This window comes from Drosophila kikkawai, chromosome 3R (assembly GCF_030179895.1).
Source record: "Drosophila kikkawai strain 14028-0561.14 chromosome 3R, DkikHiC1v2, whole genome shotgun sequence".
NCBI classification, from domain to species: Eukaryota; Metazoa; Arthropoda; class Insecta; order Diptera; family Drosophilidae; genus Drosophila; species Drosophila kikkawai.
This window is the reverse complement of record NC_091731.1, coordinates 18,024,328-18,048,447: the sequence shown is the minus strand read 5'-3', so window position 1 is coordinate 18,048,447 and position 24,120 is coordinate 18,024,328. Positions and strand designations below refer to the sequence as shown.

The window sequence follows — 24,120 nt, the reverse complement described above, 5'->3', positions numbered from 1 at the left end:
AAGGGAGACAAGAGGGCAGCAAAGAACGAAGACGTACAGACGACAACTAATCATCAGACGCAGGAGCAGGAGCAGCCTGGACGTAGACGTAGACGTCGCGCCAATTGGAATTGCAAATCTTGCAGTAGTGGAAACGAGAGAGATAGATACACATGCGGAGAAAGAGGGAGGGATATACACATCGAGGAGCTTCGACAAGGATGTTGGGGAACAGGAGCGGTCTAGGAGCCATGTAAGATTTGGTTTAGAAAATTAAATTATATTATATTCTGGAAATATACCTATTAACTTTAGAAATTGTGAATACCAATGCAACATCAAATTAAAAATCCAAATAAATTCGCCCTTTTGTAGTTTAAGATCCCATTTAAAAACAGAATTCCTCAGAACGCTCCTGTGAGGAGCCACCATTCCATCTCGCACACACATTGGCCCCCGTCTAAGACAAAATGGACGATGACGATGAGGCGGCGTATTGGGAACTGGGGAGCTTGGGGAATGGCAAGGAGAAGGAGAAGACCACGTTGATGATGAGGAGGAGTAGGACACACAGGTTCATTCTCCCATAAATACGCTCAGCGGGTGTTAAATATTTTGTACGACTTCTGCAAGTCCTCGACTTCGAAGCTCGGCAAAAAGACTGTCCAGGACCCAGACGCTTCGCTGGGCTATCTCTTAAACAAACGTACAACTTTTGGCCCAAACGCCTTTGTTCATCAATTAAGCTGTCTGTCCAATGTCCTCCACCATCTCGCCCCGTCCCCCGATCCTCCCCAGCTTGGTCGTGCACATGAAAGAGAAGGAATTACTGAGAGAGAGAGAGAGATAGATGGGTGGCTGGGGCTCAGGGAGAACTGGAGACACATGCTATGGCTTGTAAATTGTGCGTCGGTCAGAAATTGAAATATGGCGTCGCAACGCAGGCAAATTGAAATCAATGAAAATGCTGTATCCTCGTGCAGGGCTTACTCCGGGCTTCCACAAGGAATACTTAGATATGGGGGAAAGGCAATCTAGGAAAAGCGAAATTTAACAGACTTTAACTTCTTTGGGGGCAAATGAAGTTGAAGTCATGTGTAAGAAGCTGTTTTAGATGATTTCTTGGAAATCAAATACACATTTTTTTGGTTTCTTTAATAATTATAATTGTAATAACCTATAGGTATTATTAAGCATACATATGTGTACTCTTATGTATGTATATATGTTAGCTTTTATGGTAGATTCGTTTACTTACCTCAATTTCCTTCTAAGCGCCTAAACTCATTTTTAATAATTACAACTTCTTGCCTCTTTATGGAATAATTCAATCTACGAGGCATTTACGATCAGGATATATCCGATTACCAACTTTCGGATTGCCACCGAACTGTTCTAGGCTTACGCCGTCTCAATTTGATGGAATCTCCCGCTCCTGGACGCCCAGCCGCTCTCCCACAGCCGTTTATAGATATATTTTAAATGCCGATAAAAGCGCATGTACGACAAGCAGCTAAACAAGAGACAGAACATGCCATCATTACCACCAACCGATCCCATCCGATCCGAACTGATCCGTGCCGAGCCATCTTGGGCTGTGTTGAGCTGAAGATCGGACGCCGCGCCATGTTTGATGATTAAATCTCGAAAATGTTAATGACGCCGCAAGCGGAGGCAGCCGTAAAAGAAGCCCCCGAAGAGCCTCCATTCCAGATGGAACCGAAACTCAGACATGGAAATTAGCTGACGATTGCCAGGAGGGCCAGGAGTGGGGATATCGATTGGTCGTTAAACGAACGCCAAGGATCGGGATCGTGATCGGGATCGGTTTTCATTTGACGCGCTCCGCTCTGGCGGCATCTTGGTATTGATTAACCAACTGAACCCTCGCCCCGATCGGACCGATCAAAATACCTATTAGCAATTAAAAAACGAAGAAGAAATCATATATGACAAGTTGGGAAGGTCGAGCTAGCTAGGTACCGTTGCTGAGATCCCTCCGAGTTCCCTCGCATATATATGAAGTTGAAATTATGAGACATTAAGTGACTGTAGGTTAACAACCAAGACAAGAAAAAATATGAAAAATATTATTGCATTGTCTGGCCGAGAGGTGCAGAGGGGGGCTTTCTTTATGGATCCCTCCATCGGTTTCTTCCCCTTTTGGGTTCTTTTATGTAACTGGTTTTATGTAACTTGTCTTAAGCCCTTTGTTATTGGCGGGATTCTCTTTATCCGCGCTGCATTGTGCAGCAGGTATTGATTGTGGTGTTTATAATCATTGGATTTGTGTGAGTCTTGAAAATTGTTAATATTCTCGATAGCAATGGTTTCGGTAAAATTCTTCAAGCATTGGTTTTTAGCTAAGTATATTTTCAAGTATTTTAAAATACATTCTGTTATCCCACTTAAAAAAAAAAAAAACAAAAACAAACATACTTGGCCCGTTGATGTCAAGTTTTGTGAAGATTAATTGAACAATCAATTTAAATTTTTATAGGTTTTCAACTTTTCATTTCTCTTACACGATTTTCTGTGTCCCTTCTCAGTCTCCGTTGTTGTTGTTATTATTGTTGGGTTATAAATTTGATTTCTTTGTGGCTTTGGAATCGGTCTTCAGGTCTCTGTTCTTCTCTCTCTCAACTTCTTAAGTTGGGCTTAATTTAAAATTATGAAATAGAAGCATTAAAAGATGAACTTTATTTAAAGAAATACGAAAAAAAGCAAAGTCTAAAAGGTTTGCTATATATTTATAGATGAAGTCTATAAATCAGATACAGTAATCAATATTTTATTTATTGATTTTAAAATTATTTTGTGGAAGTTAATTTACAATAAATTTGTTTCATTACATTTTTCTTAAATCTTGTTCGTAACTATAAATATTTTGATGGCTTTCTAATAACTAGCCATAAAGTGCAACACAAAAATATATATTACTTTCATCGCAAACATTAAAGAGTAAAATTTAACGACCAATAAAAATAAATTTGTTCACATTTCGCTATATTTTATATTGCCGATTTTATGGCTTAACAAATTACCTTTATTAAAGTTGGAATATCAGTATTAATTGTAGTGATTTCAGCATTTTTATACCTCTTAAGTCGGGCGCCATTGCAGAGAAATTTTAATGAAATTATAAATTTGATTATACAAACACATGTTGAACAGACTTTTATTGGATCTCTCTAATGTCGGCTGCGCTCGGTTTATCACCCACCAATGGCGGGAGGGACTGTGACAATGGCAACACCTACGGATTTTTTAGTGCATAACTGCCAGGGACTTTAGTGGCCCAACCTTTCCTTTATTTCATTTCCATTTCGATTTAATTTATGTGCATTTCAAATGCATTTTATTCTGTTTCTATGGCGCATGCGCTTGGGTTCTTGATCGGACAATAGGAAAAGCCCTGCCCCTTGGCTGTGAGCAAACAAAATCTTTATAGTTTACACACATCAGCATTTTATGGGTTGGTTGACGTTGGCCCAGGGATAGTCTTCTCATCTCGGATCGAAAGCCGTGACAGATCTGGTTGCAGTATGCGCCAGCGATTTGATTTCCCGAATCATCAAAGGCGGGATCTCAAGTCGATCAAATAAAACTTAAATTTTGATTGCTATTTGTTTCCTTAATAGGGGATCTTCGTTTTAGAAATATTAAAAGATAATCGTTTGTTCTTGAGGGTAACCAGTGTGCTATGTTCTGTTTAGTTCACTTTTTTGTTACGTAAAATTTATAATTATATATATATATTGTTAGAGTCTGCTTCAAGGTATAGATTTAAAAACCTTAATTCAGATTCCAATTCTAAACCAACACCGTTTCAATACCAACTTCCCAACGTCATGACCCACAAATTTCTAACAAGTGCAAGTTTCCCTTTAACATTTTAATTTGCCATGCAAATAATAGAAAACAATCTTTCCTTTCCTACCGAAACTCTGGGATGATTGTTGAATTGCTATGCAAATTTCTCCTTTTCTCCCAAAATGAGCAACCGAAAGAACAAAAAGCGAAACGAAAACTTTTACATTTCAATTTTCCACACTGTCACCCCAGCAAGGTGGCTCCATCGCCTAATGCCCCAACTAATTAATGAAAGTAAATTAATTTATACGTAAATTGTTTTGTTTAGCAACGGTCTCTGGCCCTGGAGACCCTTAGTTTCGGTCTAGGGTTTTATCAATGGCTTTGTCCGACGCTTCTTGAATGCCTAATGAGCCAGCCCGGGAGAAGCGTTCAAAGTTTTCTGACTTGGGTTGACTTAATTCGCTGTATAATTGTTGATTTGGTTTCGTTGGGTTCCTTAGTGGAACGTGGGAGATTTTCCCGCTTATCGAACTCTAAATTGGGGGAGTGTATTTACAGTACAGGAGTTGAAGTGCGATTCGGGGCACTGGCGCAGACTATTAAGTGGCACCATCTACGCAGCAGTTACTGGGTTTAAGAGCAAAAATCATTATCCTGATCTATAAATAGCAAGAAAATAATGGATATTATTTGCATAGTGATTGAGGTTCTACCAATAGGAAAGTTTCTCTATGTTAACTTTAGTTCTTGGACCATTTTCTTATTTTTTTTTAAAGAAAATCACAACTTGAATTGAACAAACTACTTCGCTTTCCAACTAAAGCCTGTTTTGTTCGCCAGGACACTAAACAAATACCGCAATTGATGTTCAATTATGTTTTTGGCAAACCGCAGGAATCCACTTAACTTAGTTCGCGGTCGCCACTCGAATGAAAGCTCATTAAGTCGTGTCAGGGTTAGTCCTTGTGTCACAAACTGGGAGGCTGAGGGGGATGGCTTATAATGGGCCGGACTGAACAAGAGCATAAAGCAATTATTTGCATATCCCCCAAGAGCGGCAGACAAAGAGCGCAAATTGCAGCACACAAACCAGGAGCGAAGCTAGAAATTGGGTGGGTTTCCAGGCGGTCGTCCTGCAATTTGGTAAAGCGATTTGGCAACGAGGGGCATAATGAGCGGAGCATTCACCTGCCCCGTGCCCTCTGAATCACTATTCCACTGCTGCGACCCACTGTTGTCATTCATTCGGCCATTGTCATCGGCCCACTCGTTTGTGCATTCATTTATTCAATTGTGGCCACTTGTTAGGACAAAAGCCTTTTGGCTTCTGGGACATACTGTACACAATGAGCGGCAAATTTTCTCATTGCACTTAAAAAATTATCTTTGAACAGTGAGAAAATATTAAGGTTTTAATTTATAAATTATCTTAGCTAAGTTCACTTAATAATTTTTCTTGATAAATTGATAACATACGAGAAGGCTGGACATCCTTTCTTTATTTATCAAATTAATTTCGAAAAAGGTGGTATACTAAAGGTAATTTATGTATATATTATAATTATAATTATTATTTATTATTATAATTAATACATAAAGCTTAGAATTTTACGTATAACAGCTTTTGACATTTTGAAGCACACTTTTTTTTGAGTGTACTCCTCCCCCTTCGAACATTAACTTGTTTGTTTGCCTCTGATTGTCGTCATCGTCCTTATCATCGTCATCAGCCAGCCACGTTGTCTCCTGCTAGAAACAGGGGCTGTATCGAGGAGGGCGAGTGGAGCGTCTGATGACGGACTGGCGCTGTCAGGCGCATTGAAATTGAAATTGTTGCGAATAGAGGGGGAGGGGATGGGGCACGGGGCACGGAAAAGTCGAAGAAAACTCGCCTCGTGTCTTGTGCCGATGACACTCCGCCTTTTGTGCTCCAGATCCCAGATCCCCACTGAATGGAAATGTTTGTTATGATTCCTTCAACTTGTCGCCATGATTGCGCATAATTGGGTCACATGCTTGTCACAAAAATACGTAGCTCCTCCTCCCCCGATCGCATTCCCTCTTCTTCCACGTAATGTACAAGATTTTTCATTAAAATTGTCATATTTTCTTTTATTTCTGTTGGCCTCTGCGATGGCTTCCTTAAATTGCTTTCTTGTGCGGCAAACAAAAATACAAAAAGAAAGAAAGAACGTTGAAGAGCATATTTTGTTGTGTGGCTTTGTTGATGCTCTAACTACTTTTTTGATAAAAATCTTGGAAATATTTATAAATAATTATAAACGTATTTCATATTTTATAAATATTTGTTTTTAATTTAAATTTACTTGACTTGATTTTATATATTTAAAACTAATAAAAACTTTGATGCAAATTCCTCTTCCAGAAATTATTAAAGACCACCGTTCCATATAGCAAAATATTATTAAATAATAATTATTTATTTCACTAAGTTATCTTTTACAACCTATGATAATTTGGTATAAGATATTCCTTTACTTCATCTTGCAAGCATTCATAAAGTTTATAAAACTTGGTTTACAAGTTAGAGTATTTTCCCTCCAACATATTTCCTTCATCTTTCCGATATTCTCATTGCCATTTTATGCTTTTGATTGCGTACACAATTTTTTGCCGATTTTTATTATGCGCCTCGTCGTTTATTTTGCAGCGCATAATTTATGCCCGTGGTCCTTCCTCGCTCCCACTGCCGATATTACGCCGGTTATCTCCTTCGATGCCCCACCGTTGTCCGTTGGCGTCGCCATTTTTTTGCGCTTCCTGAGCCGGAATCTGTCCCCTTGGAGTCTCGATTTCGTTTCGGTTCCTTTCTGGCTACTGGGCCGAGGCCTCTGGTCCCTGGTCTCTGGTCTCTGGTCCGTTGTTCGCTGTCCCTTCTCCGTTGTCGCTGGCGGAAATGTATTTACACCAAAACGTCCGTAAAATGGCGGCCATAAAATAAAGTTTTAACGGATGTTTACGCAATGCGCATGAATTGTCCAATATTGACAAGAGAGACAGGAGGAGATGGCGAACGATTGGTTGTTGGTAGCCCAAAGGAAGGAACTCCGCGTCCGAGGGCACAGCTATTGAAATTTTAATGGCCCTGGCCAGTGGCTGTGACGTCTTCAATGGCCTTTTGGTTGGGGTGGAGACTTTTTAAAAGAAGCTGTGTATATTTTCAGAATATCGTCTACAACGAGAAGAAGCAATTGGGGATTAAAAGCCTGATTATTCCTTAACTATTTGGCATAAATTATAGAAAAACGTTTCTGTAATCAAAGATTTCCTATTTCAAGTACAATAAATATCCAGCAAGCCTGCTTTTGAACTCTGACAAGTGGCTTCTCGAATTACCCAGCAATCTGCACCCTTCTCCGCGCTTCTCATACTCGCAACCTTAAGGCAACACCGCAATTGCAATTTTCGACTGCAATCTTTGGTAATTTGACCCAACCCGCCCGCATCGGAACATTTGGAGGGTTAATCGGGGACATGTTGGAACTGACAACATAATTATCGACCCGCCAGGCAAGGGCAAATGGGGCACGCCCACATAGTTATGACATTGACAGGACCTGCTATCTGTCCAACCTATCTCTGCCCGCCCCGCCCTCGTTCCCCTCGAGAAACGTATGTATATATTTAAACGAGGGTTGGAAAGGCCAGAATCTGCGCTAGCTAATGCACCGAGATGTCGTTGCCAATTTATCCGGCGACCCTTGAGCGAAAAGAAACTTCACGCACAATAAATTTTTCATTCGTTGTCATTAAATCATTTCGTAAGGCCCCAAAAATATACAAAAAAGCCAGGCAAAAGAAAAAAAGGAAAATGAATCGAGGAAGCTGAAAGGAGCCAAGGATAATGACAAGAAACATGCTGCAAATGTCAGGGCAGACAGGAAAACGGAAACGTATTGGCGCAGTGAGTTCGCAATGGCTGCCAGACAGAAGGATACAAGTTGGGGAAATCTGTATAAAGTTCTGAGAGCGGAGTCTCTAGAACCGGAAAACTAAAAGTAAACCAACTAGAGAAAATGTTGATTTGTAAAGTGATCAGGAAAATAAAAAATTGCATGTTATAAAATGAAAAAAAAAAAAATTAAATATAAAATCTACCATGTAAATGGATTAATATACAACTTTTAGATTAACAATAATTTATTTATATACGATTTTTAATGATATAATATTATGCCTTAAATTAAATTGGACTAGATCAAAGTAGCAAATGCAAATAAATCATTGTAAATCGATTAAAATCAGTTCAAAGATACATTTATTGTTTTATCAATTATATAATTAAAAATCATATTTATTATTTAGAGTACCTTAAAATCGAATTCTTTCGACAGACTCAAATTTTCTTTTATTTTTCTGTTCTCAAAGAACTGCGGAAACGGATGCGGGTGCGGACAAGTTAAAAACGACTGCCAACAAAATAAATATATGCATGAATATACATATAGACGGTTTGAGAGATGCGACAAATATCCATGAAAATCATAAATTATGCAAAATATATTTGATTAAAATTCATTTACTGCCAAGACGCCAAAGAGCAAGTCGGAGAATGATAAATGCCCGACGAGAAAAAATCAAAGCAAATCACTTCCAGCCGCCGAAGAGCTGAAAATGTTTAATAATGGAAATCCCCAGAGCACGCCCAGAACTCAAATGCAGGACTCCGAGCACGTGTCCTTGCACACGCCACACTTCATAAATTCTACCCCGCCGGACGGTCGCCGAGCAGCATTTACAGTTACAGTTATGATGCCCGAAAGTCAACTGGGGAACGAGGCGTTCGGCGGATGTCCGCCCATCCGCCCGTCCGGAAGCTAAGCCTCGCAAAAAGAAAACCGCAGCAAAGTAAACACACGAAGGACGACGGAAGAACATTTCCCTTCAATGAATGAAAGCCCCTGGTAACACTCGAGCAAATAAAACAAACGCAGATTTACAGAAAAAGAATATTTTGCGAGCAGAAAGTACAAATAAAAAATAGGAATATCTTAAATTTAGTACATTATATTATATTAGTAAATTTAAAAAATATTAATTTATAATTGTTGGAATTGGTTGAGTGTCTTAAGTATTTTGATATAACTTGATGGCTGCAAAAATCATTTCATTTAAAAATAGAAATATTTTTCTCTGTGTAAAAACCACCCTCTATAGGTAAAGTGAGAAAACACATAGACACATTGTGGCCCAATGGCTGAGCAAGGAATCCTGCGCCGCAATCAAATCATCTGCCAAGTTTATGATTTATTTAACTTTTTTAATTGACTTTTTCCGAAAGCGTTAGCTCCTTTCCCCCCCGAAAACCAGGACTCTGCGTGTGAAAGGATAATGGTGGGTCTTCAAACAAGGAAACTTCACTTGCAGTTTGTATTGTTGTTGTTGTGGCGCGAAGGAAATGCGTCATATGAACGGAAATGGATGGGGCTGCGGATACGGATGCGGATACTGATGCGGAGGTGTGTGAGCCAAACGTGTGCCTGGTACTGGGCTTGTTGCAAATCCGGTTTAGTCTATTTATTTGAATGCCTATTTTTATGCTCATCCGGCTGACGTTTACTTTCCTTACAACCCATTAAAGGATATCAAATAAAAAGAAACGAAGCGAAATGGTTATGATTTATGTAATGGTAATTGCTTGCGGAACACTGGAAATGGCACGGGTGACCTTTTTAAGGATCTTGTTTTGTTGGAAAAAACTGAAATTACCTTTAGTAAGAAGGAAATTCAACTTGGGTAACATGAAATTTGTGTATTCTTGGAGATTTATATGAAGGTATTAGTAAATAGAGTTTATCTTTTATTTAGCTCTGAGTTTATTTTACTTATTTATGTTACTGTAACTATTGTATTCCTTGAACTAGCAAGGCCTTCAAAAAATGTCATAGTGTTTCGTCTTTACAAATCCAAATTTCACTTCCCATCACTCTTTCAAATCAGTCTGAGCTACCAAAACCAAATAATTTTCTATTGATTTTTGTATGGTGTGTGAAAAGGTGTGTCTCTTGAAAATCCAACTAAATTAAAAAACACCTTCCCGCAGATAATATTTTCACCATGAAGCCATTCTCGTTGACCACCTGCATTCGCCAAATTTGGATCATGTCCGGCTGGCTGCGCCAGGAGGCCGCAGTTGCTGCCTCTATGTTGGTGTTGCAGCGCCACCAGGTGGAGCTAAAGGATGAGGAGGCCGCGCTCAAGGATGAAAAGCGGGCTTCGGCCGATGGCGATGAGCTGGGCCAGGTGGGAGTTGACTCGCAGGGACAGCTGCGCCGCGTGCGCATTCTCGACGATTACATCATGCCCTTCGAGTGCGGCCTCTAGTTTTACATTATAAAAATTGTCTTAAGCTTGAGTTAATGATTACCGTTGTTCCCGCGGCTTTGAGTTGGATCGAAGTGGAGTCGACCACCGAAAATAGCCTATCCAAATTTTGGTCTGCACTGAAAAATATTTGAACCTTGGACTCAATTAAAAGGATATTAGAATCTTGATTCATATTTAATAGTCTAATCAAACGTTGGATGGATGGAAGGAAGGATATAGGAATCTATATTTGTTTTAGTTTAATCACTTGATTGTTTGGAAGACATAAAAAAATCTAAGAAATGTGAAAAATTAATAATTTGTGAAGTTAATATTAAAACATTTGTTATGCAACCCTCAACATGAATATATGTTACATTTTTGATTTTAAACGCAACTTAAGGAAAGTCAGTTGGGTTGAAAAGTCATTGAATTCATTTAGAAACATTCCTTAATTTATTCCCTTCATACAACCCCTTACTCCACAGCTTGACTTGCTCTGAACTCCCATCAGTCACCGTGAAACCGAACTAATTTGACAGCCAACTAGCGCCGGACCCAGCATTCATATGCCCAAAGTGGGTATCGCATTCCCCCAAGCTCACTTGTCAGTCTCCGTCGCAGTCTAACTTTCAATTTCTTCGGGTCGAAATAAAACCACACACACGCCCAGAAAAAAAGTATCCCACAAACAAGAGCCCTAAGGAGGCCTGGCAGAAATATAATTTATGAGCTAACCGAAAAAAGGAGCAGAACAGGGCATTTGATGTATACATTTTGAGCGTTGTGGAGACACAAAAATGATTTTGATGGACACTTAACAAAACGACACCAACTGGACCCAGACTTTGGGAAGGTTTCAGGTGGGGCCAGCAGTCCGGTGAAACCGAAGATCGGTTCTTCCTCGAGCTGCAAGAGGCTGGAAAAAAAACATAGCCAGAGCGAAAAACGACATATTTCATATTTTATTTATTATTTAGAAAGGGTATGCTGCATAAATCAAAAGCGAAATGAGTACGACATAACAACACCAAAAAGCTGAGGCCAGACCCAGATGGAGCAGGAGCTGGGAATGGGGATGGGGATGGGGATGCATCTCATGGCTGCGGGGGAGCGTGGCGGAGTGGCAGACGCAATCGCAGTCATCGATGTTGTCCAATGCAGCCAACCAAACAACCGAACTGCCAAACAACCGGCCAACCAGCATACGAAATAAAATCAAAATAAAAGCAAACTCAAACCGAAAATGAAACTGAAACGCGAAAAAGTTCCCACATGTTCACAATTTTGTACACATTACGTTTATGGGCTTTGGCCGAACCAAGGTGCAGGAGTTAAAAAAAAGGAATAAAAAAATACAAAACAAAAACAATCAACGAAAACCCACAGATTTGCAAGTAAGGCATAAAATATCATTCATTCAGCATTCAACATGCGAGTTCAGATGCTGGCCCAAGCGATTTTATCGCTTGAATATGCTGAGGGTAATATATGAATACTTTATTTTAATTAAAGCATATGGATTATTTCATTTTTGAGATTTAAAAATCGGCTTATTTACTTATTTTTTAAGATATTATAGAGGTTCTGTAAGATTTTTTAATTTTATAAAATTTCAAGACTAGATTAGATCAGGTAATTCTTATTTGTTCAGGCAAATCTTATTTGTTTTTAAATTTACTATTTGAAATATAATATTTTATATTTTTATTATTATTATACTAATCTTATATTTATAATAATTATAATTAAGGGTGTGTAAAAAGTACAAGAACAAGATTATAAAATATGAAGAAGGAACTATCTCTGGGGTTAAAAAAAACGTGTATTATTTTTGATTAAATCCACCAGCCGAGTCAATTTGGCCATGTTTGCTAGTCCGTATAAAACAACAGATATTAAAGACTATAAAAGCTATATAAATCTTTAAACTATTGGCATTTTAACTTTTAAATTGTATAATTTTATTCATCCCAGTCTTACCTTTTTTCTCCCAGTCCATCGGAGTGACATGAGAGGGTAACCAGAACAACAGTCAAATGTTGTGTGCTTGGTATTTTTGCGTCACGCGTTGTTCCACCTTGTCTTTTGTGGTTTTTGTTGCTGCTGTTTTTCGGGGGGGTGGTGACAAAGGGGGCGGGGTGAATCGATTCGCGGATTGCGCCTGCGCACACGCCTGAATACGAAATGCCGGACCTTTTCAGGGCCGAAGGAGTGCGGGGCCGTATCGTCGAAATGATCGCAATCTCAACACAAAATTTGTGTTTGGCGCAGACATTTTTTTACTGTGCCAAGGGACCCGCGAAGATAACCGAAAGATGATGAAGATGAAGCAGCAGCAAATCTGCAAAAAGCCCGGAGAATGTATGGCCCCCCCAACCGCCCGCGCCTGTCTGGGCTGGGTCTGTGGACACTTAAAGAAAATGTTGATTTATTGGATGTCATAAATGTAGCATAGACTTAAATATTTATACATTTTTTTTTCTTTACAAAATTATCAGGAGCGTCCTTGAAATCGCTAAAGATTTTAAATCAATTTATTATAAATGTTTAATTGTAAGCAATATACTTGTTTCTAGTAAGGTGAAAGCATACTTAAGAATATATTTTAAGTTCATTTTATAATCTAAAATCTAAAATTTAGATCAACAATTACTTCTGTTTATGAAAACTCTTAGGATTTTAGTCTAATTTTGAATTGCCTCTACAAAAATCTAATGAATATAATTATCTCATTCCATTTTTTAAGTGTAGACTTGGAGTTTTCAGGTCCTCGGCCAACGTCGTGTTGTCATAATGAATGGTGCAGCTTAAGTCATTTCATTTTGGAGCTGGACTCGAGGCTGCTGCGTTTTTTATAGTGCTGCTGGCGCCATGAAATATTAAATTACGAGCTGCTGTTTTCCTGCGCTCACTCCTCGTCCCTTTGCCCCTCCGCCTGTTCCTCATTAGGCGCAGAGACATTCCACATACGCCGTGTGGGCTTTGGCTTCGTTTGCGACTGAAATTAATAACTAAAACGTTGCAAGACCATAAAAAAGGACAGGCGAAATCGATCCAAGAATCGGCCAAATTGAAATTCCAACTTGCAGAATTAATAAGTTAATTTCTGCAAACGCCCCTCGATGCCCAATCCATCTGCTCGCATGGAAATGTTTTGCATAATTACACCCAAGGCTTCAGCTCCTTCCCGTTTATGTTGTTTCATTTATGGCTTTGGCTAATTTGCCAGGTATTCGGAGAGGCGATGTGCGGTTCAGATGGGATTTTATGATGCTGCCTGCCATTAAAAAGGTTAAAGTTGAGGCTCAGTCGCTTAATGACTATCCTGGGGCCACTTGCGGCTCATGGGACCTTGCCACTTGGGGCTCATGTTAATTTTTCGGACATTTATGGCAATGGGTTGACACATGTTGGCGAAGGTTAATGGGGTGAAGAGTTAATAGAACATCTTATAAGGATTTGTGGGGTAGATTATGTGGGGTTTTCTCACTTGGGTAGTTTCAATGAGCTGTGATTTGCTTGTTAATACAATTAGTTTTTAAAATTGAGAATCTAAATTTCAAATCATACTTAGTTTTTATTTGAGGAATTTCGATACAGAAATATTTATTAATTTCTCTTCTTTTCTAAACTCTCCAGGCTAGTAGTTAGTTTAGTAAACTTTTATTGGTTATCCATCATGGGTTCTTTCCAATTCATAAATCCCCCTTCCATAAGCTGCAATTTATTATGGGACTGAGAAAAGTACCGATTGCCTTTCGCCGCCTGCAATTGCAACAATTTTGACTGGAACTTTGACTTGCATGGCCAGTAAATTTGGCTGAAATCAAATAACGATAAAAAATCACACGAATATTAATTCGCGGAACGGCAAAGACCTTCAGGCGAAAGCCAAAGGCAGACCCCTAAACTGTTCCTGAAATTTATAGACGCGGTCTAGGCTAGGAGGCCCGCAATCGTTGAGCCCCAGTTTTAGTTCCAGTTCGAGCAAGATGCTCCTCGCCATTCCACAGCTGGTCGTGTGAGAATGTTTGGGGCACATGTGCCCCAGTCCTCATCCTTGTCCTGATCTCAAGCTCAACCCCGGGTTCAGCTGCAGAAAGGCCAGAATAGCTGGCAAAGATACATTTAAAAGAATCCGATTCAACTACTGGCCAAGTCCGAAGATCGGCTCTAATGCCAACGCCAAGCTGGAGTCTTTGTTTCTGCCCCCTCCGCTTTTATGCGATCCGCTTCCATGGAAGTGGAAGCTTAAGCCCGACGATGAAAATATTTATATATATATATAAGTATTTGAGCGCAGACTTATCGCCGAACAAGATCAATAAGCACGATATCAATAAGCTGTGGTGGCGTTGTTCCAGGCGGACTAACAACAGCAAGCACGCTGAACGCAGATCTGGGCAAGTGGGAGGGGAAGGTTAAGTATATGGCATTTAGATTTAAGTAGAAAATATATCGAAACACTTAAATTAATATTTTGTTTATTTTTCTGTAAACACTTTATCAAATTTATCAACGGCAAGTTTGGCTTCTTTTAATGATTTAAGAAGGTCTTCAGCTGTAGCTAGACATTTCTTTTGGCTTTGAGGGTGCATTTGGCTCAGCAAGTTCCCGTTTCTTGTCAAGAAAACTTCGAGTTTGCCATTCCAAAGGTGTTTTATCAAGTGACCCCACATCTCCACAAATAGTTCACCCAAGTCCCTTTTCCAGTCGACCGTTGCCGCCCGATGCAGCAGGACAGTTTTCATCATATAGCTTGAAAGTTCGGGTAATTGTTTTCTGTTTGCATCTCGCAATCCCTTCATGAGGCGCAGCACGTCCTTGAGTTTATGGTTATCCTTTATCAATGCATTCTCCCACATTGGGGCAGAGACTATAAACGACTTTCCGGTCTTATTTACACCCAATAGAGCGGTTGCCAGCCAGGGATATGCATTGCGGACTTTTTGGGGAACGGGTGGATCAGCGAACGGCCACTGGGATCCCGTGAATTCAAATGCCGGAACCAGGTCAATCGATAAAGCGCGATCCTTAGATACAGCCTTAATTGTGTGGGCACAGCCGTAGGTTCCCATTCGATAGCTTAATGTATATTTTTTACCGTTGCAGCTTAATATCAAATCTGAAGAGAAGACTTTTTTGAAGACACTGTGGAGCCAGTGCTGAAGATCTGCGCCTTCGATGTCAAACTTCAGTAACATGGGCTCGAATTCGGCACACAATGAGACAAATTCGGAATTGTTCGATTTGGGAGTGACCTTAAAGGGAAATTTTAGTTTCAAGTGCAAATCGAATTCGTCAGGAACATCCAGCTTCACTTGGTCCAAGTAACTGCCTGGAAAATAGGGATATTTACGAAGTGAGTAATTTCATTTAAATTAAATTTAATTATTTGTCAAAAAATATTTGGAAATATATTATTTTAAAGTCAAGTATTATATGAGTTTTCATTTTCAAAAATATAAATAATACTACTACTAAAAATGTCGAGGTACTAAACAAATTGGTGTATATAAATGAATCAACAAAAGGTTTTCCACAAACTTACCACAAAGGCTTAGGCCGACGAAAACTTCGGCAAAGGAAGGGTCCTTTTCCTTTAGTTCTTCAATCACATGATTTAAAAGGGCATCCGCGTCCTCTGTATATACTGTGTGATCCTTGCTGGATATTTCCAAGTTCATCAATTTTTGTTGTAAATTTTCGGTAAAGCTCATGATTGTTGTTCTTTTTCAATTAGTTCTGTACATATAATTTCAACTATTCACTTCAAGCTCCAGAAGTCGACTGAAATAGCCAGCTCTCTATCTCTCTATAACATAGTACCTTACGATTTGTTATCACTGCGATAACAAACTGAACGGAAATTGTGTTAAGACTATATATAATTGTTTTGGTTTGGTTTGGCAAATATGTTCAAGAAGTATATTTATATTTTGAACACATATCTTTTACAATTTACATTTTACAAGTGGTTAACCACTAATTCAAGGAAAGACCTCCTGCTTTTATGTTTTAATCTAATGATTCTTTTTTTGGGTACCAGGGTATCATGCAGTCGAGCACAATCGTTTTCAAATGTGTTTGTTTAATGAAAATAATCTGCCCTTTAGGATTAAGTTGAATTGATATCGCGAGCAAGTGTCTGATTATACAATCAATGAGAGGCAAAGGTATGATAAGCCTATACTAACTTAGTTTAATCAAATTGAATAAAGGAAAAATAGCTTTCTAATCAAAGAAATAAGCTTTTTAGCACACTATTCATTATCTCATTCTTCATATCAGTATCAGTAAGTATTACTAAAGTCACTTTAGAAAACCATCAAGCAAATAATGAATGAAATACCTTTATGTTTTGATTTGAACTTGGCGAAAACCTCTTCTGATCGCCAATATCTTGGTGTAGACTAATGGGCAAACAATTTCGTAGCAGAACAAACGTCCAAGAGTCTGACAAAATTTGTCTCGCCCGTCAATTTCATAAGCCAGATGCCATTTTTTTTATTCCTATTTTTGCTGAATTTATTTTTGTTGCTCAAGATATCCGCAGAGCGGAGGGAGGCGAGGAAATCCGACGGGAAAGACACCACTACAACCATTACCGCAGCGAGATGATGGCCTGGGATGGAACCGGGTTGGCTGGATATGCTTGGATTGGTTCGGTTTCTCAGGTATCTGTGTTTGTTTACCTTTGTGGCATTTGCATATTTTGAATGTTCGCGGAGCGACTCGTGGCACGTTTTACAGAAAACGGCGGGTAGAGAGACGAAAGACACTTTATCGATGATTGTGTGGGCGAGTCATGCGACGACCTTTCCATAGTTCTCCATGTCTTTTGTTGTCGCTCTGCGGCCGTTGTTGTCAAACAATTGTCACAACGTGTCGGCATTCACACGAACTTTATGTTTTATCCAACACCTCGTCGCAAATCTCTCAGGGGTTAAAGTTTGTCTAAAGTTTTCTGGCTTTCCGTGGATTTCGGGGGACTCAGATCCGGCGATTCAAGGGATCGAGAGGGGGCCAGCAATGACCGATCCGTGATCACTCAGTGATCCATTGCCCTACCGCATCGCACTCGTTCATCAATAACCGTCTGCGGCGGTGTTCCATCAAAAGTTGCCTGCGATCGCACAAAAACCAACACTCCGGCTGAAGGGTCCTTCAGTTCCCGGCTAATAACGAGCGGAACCTCAGCGGTTCCATTGTTCTGGCCCCTCTCGAAGGCCCTCCCAAATATGTATTCATTATATTTATGGCACAATTTTGCTTTCAAAACGGGGAAACAAAAAGGAACACTTGTGCCCTGGGCCCCGGCTGACAAGCGGAATATCTTTTTTCTCGCGATCGATCGATGGATTGGCCTGGGACGGCTCCTTCGCTGAATAGATCACTCGGCCGTAATGAATTATTGATGGACCTCGATTGGCAGAGGGTAGGGAAAATCACACATATAAAAAAACGTAGGGATGAAATGTAACCAGAGCTTTGACTTAATGTGGCAGCTCAACCAGATCGATGTGTCCACACACAACCGAATCGGTGGAGCTGCTCAAGTTTTGTGACTTTGTCAAGTCCTCCTCCCCATGCTCCTCCTGCTGATCATTTGTGATATATTGTTTCGGTAGCAGTTTGTTAAACGTGATCAATTTTTAATTACCCATCATCATCATCATCCATCCGAAGACAACCATCGATCGGTGATCGCTCGATTGTCGTATCAATCGCACCGCACAGAATGTAACTCGGACGTTTGTCGCATGTCATTCAACGATTTATGCCCCGAGAGTGGCTTTAATAAATGTGTCTTTGCCGCTTTTGGCCCAGCATCTCTCGGTTTCAGCTCCAGCTCTTCCCTTCGCTTTCCGCTCTGATTGAGGCGACTTTGTCACTGGTGATGTGGCGCCGTTGTCTGCTCCGTGGAACTCCCCTGGCTGCTCACTCCCCGCCTCGAGGTCCACATTTGGAGCGTGTGTGCGCAAAATGCTTAATTAGTTTTTGTCTAATTAACACTTGGGACATGGCGAAAGCGACTGGAGTCGTGTGCCACCAAAGGCGTGAAGATCAAAAGGTAAACAAGCGTCCGAGGATCGAGGAACTATAAAAAGGAAAGCTGAGCCTGGCGAACTACTTTGGGTTTTATGGGTGGTAATTATGGTACATTTATGTAGTAATTATTAATTATATTTACACTTTGTTAATTTAAGGTAATTGAAAAACAGATTTAATACAAATCAAACATGGATTTCATAAAAGAATAAATATATATTTAATAATATATAGGAAAGTATTTAAACTATTATTTTGAGCATCATAAGGGAATACTTAAGACAGCTTATTGATTTCATTTAATATTTAAAACATGTCTTAGTTATTTATTTAGGAACAGACAAAACACCAAATGATTCCAGCAGAATTCCAATCAAGCCACTCCTCCTCCATCTTGGCCAGACTCGGTCCAAGCTCTCACCTCGACTGGACGAACAACATAATTTCTGTAGCCGCACACGACCATTTTGCCACCAGGCTTCCACGGAGACCAAGGTTCGTAGGTTCCCGGGCTTCGAACTCGAGCCCTTAGGCTCCAGGCGCAGAAATTAAGGTGAACGCCCACAGCACGCGCCGGTGGAATAAGTGGGGATAGAAAGCCAGACACCGAGAAGGGAGAACGCAGACTGGAGCACCGAGAACACGAGCAGCCAAGCTGGCTGCCAAAACTCCAGTGGAAATATTTGCCACTTGAGTTTCGGTGGCTCCCCTTTTCAGCCCCCCTTTTGTCTGGTCACCACTTGAAGTTCTTGGCGCGCGCGTTTATTTATTTTGGAACGGGGCGCAGGGCAACAAATTAAAAAGTAATTCTCGGGCGCAGCATAATTAGCTGCTAAGTGACACTAATGGGGCCGCAGTTGCACTGCCCCAAGAATCCCTCTTTCCTCCCCGTCAGCCCCCCGAGCTGGCTGCACTTTTCCACTTTTTCTTCAACGGCTCGTGTGTGGGCAATGTGAGGTTCTCGAGTTGCTGAGTGAGTTTTCGTTGGTTTAGCTAATTGAGTTCTGTTTTTTGGGCCAGCAGTACACATGGCCACTTGGCTCCCTTGTGGCTGCCAAGTTTGGTTGGCCCCGTAATTGATGGGCCCGCTGAAAGCAAAGGTCTTTGCGGTGATGAAATCTGGAGAAGACGATAGATTATAGTATGGGCTGCCTCGCTGTAGATGTCAGGCTGGCTAGCAAAGCTGGCTTTCCACATTCCACATACAGATACACCCAAGAAAATAATAAACTTGAAATGGTGAGAAAGGGTTAACATAAATTCTAGAGCTATCCTTCTAACTATTCTTCCCATCCCAAGTTACGTCAGACGATGAGCTCCACCAGTGGATCAACTAGGGATTGGAAAGCAGGCTCGCTGGGCGAATCTCTGGGAGACCAAGACTGCATTGTCATTGGGGAAGTTCCCAAGAGACCAAAGAGGCCAACAGTGCTGTCCTCGGGAGAAGATACAGGGAGAAGTGTGAAATCAAAGTCCAGTAGGCGCTCCTCCGATATCCAAGACCAGGATGCCGTGGCCTGCTATACTACCAAGGTCAAAAAGAAGGCCTCTCAAACAAATTTCTTCCCAGAGGTCGAAGCACAAAGCCAACATTCAAGAGAAGGTTCGGCTTCCGAGGAATACGCACCCAACGATATGGAATACATCTCCAGCGAACAGGATGAGATGCAGACCCGGTCCCAGCCAAGTCAACGCTCCACTGATCACTCCAAGAGCTTTAGTCAGATATATAGCGAAATTTACGAGGAGTCCATAGAGCGCCAACAAAAGGCCGAACAGGCCTGTAGGGCCTACAACATAAATAGGTCCAAGCTGCGAGGGACACGCAAGAGATCCGATTCAAGGGGGCGGGAGAGTGGCACCTATAGCAGCCTGGAGTCCAGTTACTCTAGTGATTTGGGCAAGAGATCTGAGGAATTCGGCAGCCAATCAAATGTAGAAGAATTCAACTGCAAGGCAATCTCTGAAGGTCAGCTAACACAAACTGTTGGCTATCGAAAGATCACACCCATAAGAAGTTGCTTCAAGAGATTACCATCCAGCCAAACCGTGAATGATATGGACAGTTTTAGGGAGAGATCGGAACGTAGTAATAAGAAGCTACAACCAAAAAAGTATTATGACGAATACTCCACCAACACATATGGGCAAAGATCATCGTTGAGTTTGCGCGAATCTTCTGTTTGTATCCAGAGCTCCGTTTATTCAAAACCAAGAAAATACCAACGAGAGGGCTCCAATACTGAGGAGACTAATGACCATGATTACCTAACAGACTGCAAAAGTGTCTCCGGAATAGGAAATCCAACCTCTGTGACATCTTCGAGCCGAACTCAAAGAGATTATCATTCGCGCAGCAGCACACGCCATAGCCATCACCATTATCGTCGCCTGGAAAGTGTGCCCAAGACATATCAAGATCGTGGAAATAGTCCCATTAATATCAAGACAAGGCGACAAACGATCGAGTCTCGGAACGTTTATACCGACATGGACACCGAGGAAGAGAGGGATGTTTCCTTCCGCAAGTCGAATATCTCTGTTGGAGTGCAATATCCCAGTGACGATGAGGAGGGAGAAGAATATCGCAGCAATATGTCTGATATTTCTTACCCGAAATCCGGTGGGAGAAGCTACTGCAAAGAAAGTTCAGTGTTGAGCTTTACTCAACTGGTTCGAAATGTGTACGATGAGGATCGGGAGATGACAGACAGATCTGGAAGTAGGATAGTTAGTCGTGGTTTAGGAGTGACTAGTGATGAGGAAGGTCCAAGTCAACCAAGTGAATATACGTTTGACGATGGACACACTAATCCTTGCGAAGAATTCACTGATGTATGTAGTGAAGACCCAGAAATTCATCTGGAGGAGGAGCCATACGATAAACAGGATGTAGGTGATCGAAATGTAAGCCCCTCTGAACCAGATCAAGTCGATGGTGAAATTGTGGAGGAATTGTCAGAGGATCAGATTCTAAGCTCCGAAGAGGAGCCAGCCTTATCATCTACTCACCTGGCTTCCCATGAAATGAGCGACGTTGAGTCTAAACCAATCACGGATAATCTAAAGACCAAGTCAAAGAACGGCCTGGGTCTCAGGATATACAATGCGGACGAGGCTCTAATGGAGATTCCAGAGGGTTTCCAGGGAGATGCGATTATTCTGGACGATGATGCAGATTTCTTGGACATAACGTTGACCGATGATGAGGAGCATATTCGGGCCAAGCTAATGGCGGCTGCTTTGACAACCAGAACGAGCAATCCATCGAGCAGTGTTAATACCAGTCGCAAGTCTCGTCGTTCCATAGATTCCACAAGTAGTATCTTGAGCTACAAGCCCAGCGTCATCTTCTCCCGCCGATCGGAGGTGGAGGAGAAATCCCCACGTACCGATCGCGTATCTCTTCTGGCCGAGCGTGTTTTTCGAGCCTGTGCCAATCCCTATACTGAGCCATCCAATTGGCAACCTTCGGCAACACCAAAGTCCAACTGGCAGCCCATGGAGGAAAGTAAGTACTCCAAATTGACGGCCAGCATCCTGGACGACAGAGAGAACACACTGAACGGTGCCCTTCAGCTGCTGACCCAGGATTTCAACAGGAAGCTGCAACGCCAGCTTAAAGAAATAGCTCAGAGTTTTCATTGAATTATATTGCTGTGTATATATATTTTTTATTCGAATACAACTCGAAATTTGTTTCTCTGCACGCTAAAAGAAAAAAAAAAAGAAATAATTTTGATTTCTCGGATATTGAAGTATAATATTTCTCATAACGTTTTTAGGGTAAAGTTATGTTCATATATATTATCTAAAATATATAATTATTATTTAAATAATGATGAACTTCTTGCAAACGTTATTCAGTCTTTATTTTGCTGCTTTTTGCAGATAAAATACGTAATCTAATTTAAAAATAATAAATATTGATAAAAATATTTTTTTTTTCCAGTTGCAAACATTAAAATAATATCCGTAAAGTATTTAAATTTAAAATTTTGTTTATCTGCTTGTTGCTTGGCTTGGCACAAACCCTTCCGCTGAGGCGGACTGCAAACTACTTGAAACTTTCAGCGGTCTGGCAGGGTCGCCAGGCAGTCTGCTGGCTCGGTTCTGGCTCGGCTATGGTTGCTCCGGGTCCTCTGACGCGGTGCATAAATCAACTTTAGTGCTGGCCAAGTATCTTGCTGAAGGGCGAGGCACTCTGGAGCAGGTGCCCCCGCCCCCGAGGAGCATAATTAGCCCATGGCTACTGTTAGTCTAGTCGTGCACTTGGGCCCTTCGCCCCCTTTTGCCGCCCCTCGAGGCGCCCATTTATTTTCCTGACACATACTAAATATGCTGAGGTTGTTTACATGATCGATCAGGGATCGTGATCGGGTTCGGGATCGGGCTTATGCTGGCTAGCTGGATGCTCTGGATCGGGATTCGAGATCGGGATGCACCTAATTGCTAACCAAACAGACTGCAGCGCGCAAATATTGTTTTAAGGCACATCAACGTATTTCACCTGCCTAATGCCTGAGATCCAGCTCTCGATCGATTGAGCGGGTATATTTTTAGGGATTTGTTTCTGTGTGTGTTCGTTCCCCACTTTCCTTTATAATGAAGTGCGTTCCGATATGTTTATAATTTACGATACAGTGCCAGTACGGTGCAGGCTTTTCAGTTTCCACATTTTTCGATTGTTGGCGAGCCCTAATTTTGTTTGTTGCTGATGAAACGGGTACGAGATCTATGGTCACTTAAATGTAATTACTAAAAGTTTGGAAACAATGCGAGAGAAATGCCAACTAATAAATAAATTTCGAAATTTCAATTTCTTAAGAAAATAATTTGCCATTCTGAACTAATTTTCAGTCATATCACTAACCATTTCCATAGCATTCTAAACAATTTCCCACACGCACTGCCCACGATGACTGTTTCGTGGTCATCTCGTGAGCACACACGGCATAATTTAGACAATTCCCTTCATTTATTGTGAAAAATGCACTCAATTTATATGACTTGATTATATTTGCCTTCCTTTTTTCCACTCGCCGTCGAATGGCTGAATGGCTGTGTTTGCTCAAGTCGCCGCACAGATCCATGACATTGCCATGGCTAAAGACATGGCCAGGGACATGGCCTAAACAAGACTGCGACAACAAACACCAGACCAACAGAGGATTGGGCTGATGATGATCGAGAGGAGGGGATGAACGGCCCGAGGCGCACCCCACGCCAATTTATTAAAGCCAACACCAGGGAAATGTTGCCCGACTGGCCGAATGGCGCAGGTTCCCTCCTCCGAGTGGCCATCCTGGTTTAGGGGCCTCCTCCTATTCGGTATGAAAAATTGCACGAAACTGCAAAGGCGCATATGCAAAATGCATAATTCATTTAACATTTTGTAAATCATTTGTTTGAATAGCACGATGACGATGATCCGCAGCTAGCTCCCATGGCCTGCTCATCCAGCGGATCCCTGGTCCCCACAGCAACCTGCCACAGTCGAGCTCCGTTTTGGCCAGCAGTTAAGCTATTCGTCTGCCCTGACAAATCGAGAGTTGAGTCGGGCGAGTGGACCTGAATCGAGCCGGGACCTCGGACAGTCCCTGGCCCCAGTCCTCGGCACCAGTCCCGATCCTGCAGCAGCCACACAATGGCCATGACGATGCGCAAATATAATTTCACAACTGTCTGCACATGCTCCAAACGGAACGAGACACACCGCAAAGGTAAAAATGCACCAGAAGAAAACTGAAGGGTACATTTCATTAAAGTTTTTCGGATATTATTAAGTACTAATTTTTAAAAGGGCTTTTTCAAAGCCTTTTTAATTAAAGCTAACTCCATATTCCTCTTGAAAAACATTTAGACTGAATAAATAAAGACTGTACTTAATCAATTTTTAAGATTCCGAACTTAAACCTATTATTTCTTGCAGTGTCTCAGCGA

The 24,120-nt window shown here is 41.1% G+C and overlaps 3 protein-coding genes across 4 annotated transcripts; 2 read left to right on the top strand and 1 right to left on the bottom strand.

Moving 5' to 3' along the window:
* The first annotated feature begins 9,661 nt into the window (after positions 1 to 9,661).
* On the top strand, positions 9,662 to 10,483 carry LOC108080774 (uncharacterized). Of its 2 annotated transcripts, none has more exons than XM_017175638.3 (2): positions 9,662 to 9,800; positions 9,860 to 10,483. In XM_017175638.3, exon 2 carries the CDS (start codon positions 9,874 to 9,876, stop codon positions 10,138 to 10,140), a length of 267 nt encoding a protein of 88 aa, XP_017031127.1. In that variant the 5' UTR covers positions 9,662 to 9,800; positions 9,860 to 9,873; the 3' UTR covers positions 10,141 to 10,483. The 2 variants fall into 2 exon arrangements, with proteins under 2 accessions (XP_017031127.1, XP_017031128.1); XM_017175639.2 differs by having other exon boundaries at positions 9,686 to 9,812.
* A 4,109-nt stretch (positions 10,484 to 14,592) lies between these two features.
* On the bottom strand, positions 14,593 to 15,896 carry LOC108080761 (cyclic GMP-AMP synthase-like protein). Its single transcript, XM_017175614.2, has 2 exons — positions 15,677 to 15,896; positions 14,593 to 15,463 (listed from the first exon to the last, which is right to left on the bottom strand). Exons 1-2 carry the CDS (start codon positions 15,843 to 15,845, stop codon positions 14,610 to 14,612), a joined length of 1,023 nt encoding a protein of 340 aa, XP_017031103.1. The 5' UTR covers positions 15,846 to 15,896; the 3' UTR covers positions 14,593 to 14,609.
* Positions 15,897 to 19,309: 3,413 nt separating this feature from the next.
* On the top strand, positions 19,310 to 21,865 carry laf (labial associated factor). The gene is made up of 2 exons (XM_017175612.3): positions 19,310 to 19,416; positions 19,477 to 21,865. The coding sequence occupies exons 1-2, from the start codon at positions 19,321 to 19,323 to the stop codon at positions 21,823 to 21,825; spliced, it is 2,445 nt and encodes an 814-aa protein (XP_017031101.2). The 5' UTR covers positions 19,310 to 19,320; the 3' UTR covers positions 21,826 to 21,865.
* Positions 21,866 to 24,120: the final 2,255 nt, after the last annotated feature.

What these genes read in the sequence shown, in the direction of transcription:
- LOC108080774 (XM_017175638.3), top strand. Translation starts at nt 9,874, where the DNA reads ATGAAGCCATTCTCGTTGACCACCTGCATTCGCCAAATTTGGATCATG.
- LOC108080761 (XM_017175614.2), bottom strand. Translation starts at nt 15,845, where the DNA reads ATGAGCTTTACCGAAAATTTACAACAAAAATTGATGAACTTGGAAATA. An exon ending in CGTCGGCCTAAGCCTTTGTG is followed by an intron (nt 15,464 to 15,676) that starts GTAAGTTTGTGG and finishes CCTATTTTCCAG; the next exon opens with GCAGTTACTTGGACCAAGTG.
- laf (XM_017175612.3), top strand. Translation starts at nt 19,321, where the DNA reads ATGGGCTGCCTCGCTGTAGATGTCAGGCTGGCTAGCAAAGCTGGCTTT. An exon ending in AAAATAATAAACTTGAAATG is followed by an intron (nt 19,417 to 19,476) that starts GTGAGAAAGGGT and finishes TCCCATCCCAAG; the next exon opens with TTACGTCAGACGATGAGCTC.